This window comes from Anoplophora glabripennis, unplaced genomic scaffold, assembly GCF_000390285.2.
Source record: "Anoplophora glabripennis isolate ALB-LARVAE unplaced genomic scaffold, Agla_2.0 scaffold3437, whole genome shotgun sequence".
Lineage (NCBI taxonomy): Eukaryota > Metazoa > Arthropoda > Insecta > Coleoptera > Cerambycidae > Anoplophora > Anoplophora glabripennis.
Window position 1 is genome coordinate 4925 of NW_019419521.1, and position 3449 is coordinate 8373.

The 3449-nt window shown below is 35.7% G+C and overlaps 2 protein-coding genes across 2 annotated transcripts; both read right to left on the bottom strand.

Annotated features, from left to right (window-relative positions):
* Positions 1-326: 326 nt before the first annotated feature.
* Positions 327-916, bottom strand: LOC111692783 (putative cytochrome b561; the record flags this gene model as incomplete). The annotated part of the gene is made up of 2 exons (XM_023456899.1): positions 716-916; positions 327-538 (listed from the first exon to the last, which is right to left on the bottom strand). Coding segments are annotated over exons 1-2 (268 nt in total), but the record flags the coding sequence as incomplete, so codon positions are not given.
* A 2148-nt stretch (positions 917-3064) lies between these two features.
* LOC108916500 (protein fem-1 homolog B-like) lies at positions 3065-3443 on the bottom strand (the record flags this gene model as incomplete). Its single annotated transcript, XM_018722769.1, has 1 exon — positions 3065-3443. A coding segment is annotated over one exon (357 nt), but the record flags the coding sequence as incomplete, so codon positions are not given.
* Positions 3444-3449: the final 6 nt, after the last annotated feature.

The window sequence follows — 3449 nt, forward strand, 5'->3', positions numbered from 1 at the left end:
TGTTCAGAACACTTTTAAGCGTAGTACGTCACGTACTTTATAACCGAATTAACATATAATCTACGTTTTTATCCACTACGCAAAATTGTGCAGTGCCAAAGTCCATCACAGCTGAATATTTCGTCAAATTTGATAAGTAATTGGTTTTTTACATGCGAAGATTCGTAATAGATGAATTAATCATAAAAGTGTATTTTCACCACCGATTTTTATAGCACTTACAAATTTGTTCGTTATAATCAACAGTTCTCGGTAACAAAACACGTTACAAGTCTGCTTGGCTGGACATATACACCATAAAATAATTTTTGTGTGTAAATACTTACATTGCGAATAAAGAAAAACCATTCCCAGTACCATTAAGAACGGGTGCCAATAAAACTCTTGTTTAGGGCTAGACTGCCATGCGAAACCGCCCCGAAAGTGCAAGATCCAGAACAGCACTAAAATTATTAAACCCACTCCTACAGAGGTGGTGAAGGAGTACAGCGACTGGTAATGCTTCGTCCTTTGGTGTTCCGCCCTTGCCTCCATCTCGCTAAAAGTAATAAGCACCTAGACCCTAATGCTATATAACTGCGTATATTCCGTTGCTTTCTGCAACACTTCGCGTAAAAAATATAATTCCTAGTACTTTTTCTTATGAAAAACTCACTGTTCACTGCCGGGCGAAGTTTTAAAAGCAAACGGTTGAAAAAAATGCGTAAAAACTCACCTTAGCAGCCCAACAGATTGTTCCTCGTGCTGGGACAGGAGAGATTCTGAGCTCATTAGCGGTAAAAAGCATTCAACAGGTCAAAGAAATCGATAAAATCCGCTCCCACTCTTCCGCGACAGAAGCAACAGTTACCTTCTCTCGGAACCGTATTGGACGAGGGAAATATCCAAATCTACATGACGGAAATCTCGAAAACGGATCCCGCTACAGCACACGGTGTTGTTGTTGAGGCAAATATGCGTATTTTCGTATGCAAAATCAAAATAAACAACCACATAACCTCACTTCAGGCTAACATATGTGATGGTGATGTGTACAACCCGTTTTTTAGGACCCCTTTGGTCACGGTTGGTCGGCGAAGCGGAGAGTGTGACGTCATCCGGAAAGGTCTGAGAAGTGCAGGTTTGTCGAGGTCGTACTGGATATAAGAAATATTGTAGAATTCTTTTCATTTAATCTGAGATTTCCGTTGTTGCGTTAGTTTTTGACGATATTCCGTTTAGAAAAGATATAAGCTTGTCAAAATTTAAAAAAAATTAACAAAATTTTGCTATTCAAATTTGTTATAGCTGTACCTATGGTTGTTATGAAACAAAAATGCAACAGGACTTCATTTATTAAGAAAATATAACAAAAATAAACTTAAACACGTTAATAAACTTATTTTCATTATACAGGTGTCAAGAAATAAAGAATTTATTATTAGATAAATAATATAAACTATTTTATATCAAGTTTGTTCCTTATAGTACCTACTTACAATTTTACTGGCTTAATTTCAATTTTCAGGTACACTTTAAACATAACTCTATCACTTTTTAAGATATTTCAATAAAATTTGGTACAGGAAAGCTTCTATGACAGCCGAATATTTAAGTTTAATTTATAAATTATAAATGTTGAATTAGGTATATGAAAATGTTCTTTGTTCACGATTACACTCGCAAGTTTTTTTATACAGTAATTTTTATAGTTTCTTTCCGCGTTTTATCAAGTGAACTGTCTTAAAACAAAATTATAAATTAAAATTAAAAATTTAATAAATCCTAATTTACCATTACAATAGTATCAAAAAAATTATCTCAACCGGTTCAGAAGTCATCATTTATGTAATCAAATACAATGCATTGATATTCGAGTTGCGGTTCCTCGGGGTAGGTAAGATATATCTCTGGCAAAACTGAAAAACTAATTTTTTTTAATGAGAAAACTTTTCCTTAATGTTATCATCTACAGCACCTTGAAGAACCGTGCCAAGTGACATANTGAATATGCTAGGGAAAAGATGTTTGAAAAAGAATGTACTAAGAGTTTTGCGGCGACTTTGTTGCCCTTACCTTTGAGGGTTTCCCTATGTTGGCTCACTCGCTTGCAGCAGGAACTAGCACCCTTGCATCAATTTTGTGTATCACTTATATGTACCATTAGTCCAAATTTGAGATCTCAGTTGCGTATAGTTGCGTACTGTCTTGGTCAAAGCTCTTTCACATACACACACTTTTAAAATTGAATGTAGACTCTTCTCCCCCTCATCGAGTCTTTTTCCCCACCCTCGGTTAGAGGACAAGGACAACATGAAATTAAATCGCGGAACGCGCGGTGATTTAAATAAAAAATAAATTAAGAGAGAAACGCAAACAACTCTTATCACTTCTCAAGATATTTCAATAAAATTTGGTACAGGAAAGACGTATGATAGCCGAATATTAAATTAATTTGTAAATTATAAAGTTCTTTGTTCACGATTACACTTGTAAGTTTTTTATACAGTAATTTTTATTAGTGTTTTTCCGCGTTTTATCAAGTGTCTTAAAAAATATAAAAATTAAAATTAAAAATTTAATAAATCCTTATTTACCATTACAATAGTATCTACAAAACTATCTCAACCGGTTCAGAAGTCATCATTTATGTAATCAAATACAATGCATTGATATTCGAGTTGCGGTTCCTCGGGGTAGGTAAGATATATCTCTGGCAAAACTGAAAAACTAATTTTTTTTAATGAGAAAACTTTTCCTTAATGTTATCATCTACAGCACCTTGAAGAACCGTGCCAAGTGACATATAGCACTCGTCGAATGTAATATGGAGTGGAGCCTAGACTATGAGCAACATTGAAATCTGAACCATTTTTCACAAGGAACTTCATTCTGAACAATCGACTGCACGCATTTGCTGGGTGCAGAGCTGTCCGACCATTCTCGTGTTAAATATTGCAGTCTACACCAAGTTCAAGAAGGAATTTAAGTGTTTCCACGCGATTCACAGCATTCGCACTGAAATCTAGTCCACATTCCATGATAAATTTCACTGCATTCGACTGCGATATGAGCTGCTGTGTACCGTTCATATTTTTAACATTAGTCTAACCAAGTTCAAGAAGAAATACGACTATCTCCAAACGACCATGCTCACAAGCTGAATATAGTGGAGTGAATCCCAAACTGTCGGTGGCATTGAAATCTGAACCATGTTCAATCAGGAACTTCACTGTGTCCAAATGACCACGTGCAGCTGCTGTGTGCAGGGCTGTCCGACCATCGCTGCTTTTAATATTACAATCTGCACCACGTTCAAGAAGGAATTTAACTGTCTCCAAATGACCATGTTCACAAGCTGAATATAGTGGAGTGAATCCCAAACTATCGGTATCATTGATGTTTAAACCATGTTCAATGAAGAACTTCAATATATCCAAATGACCATATCCAGCTGCTTCGTGCAAAGC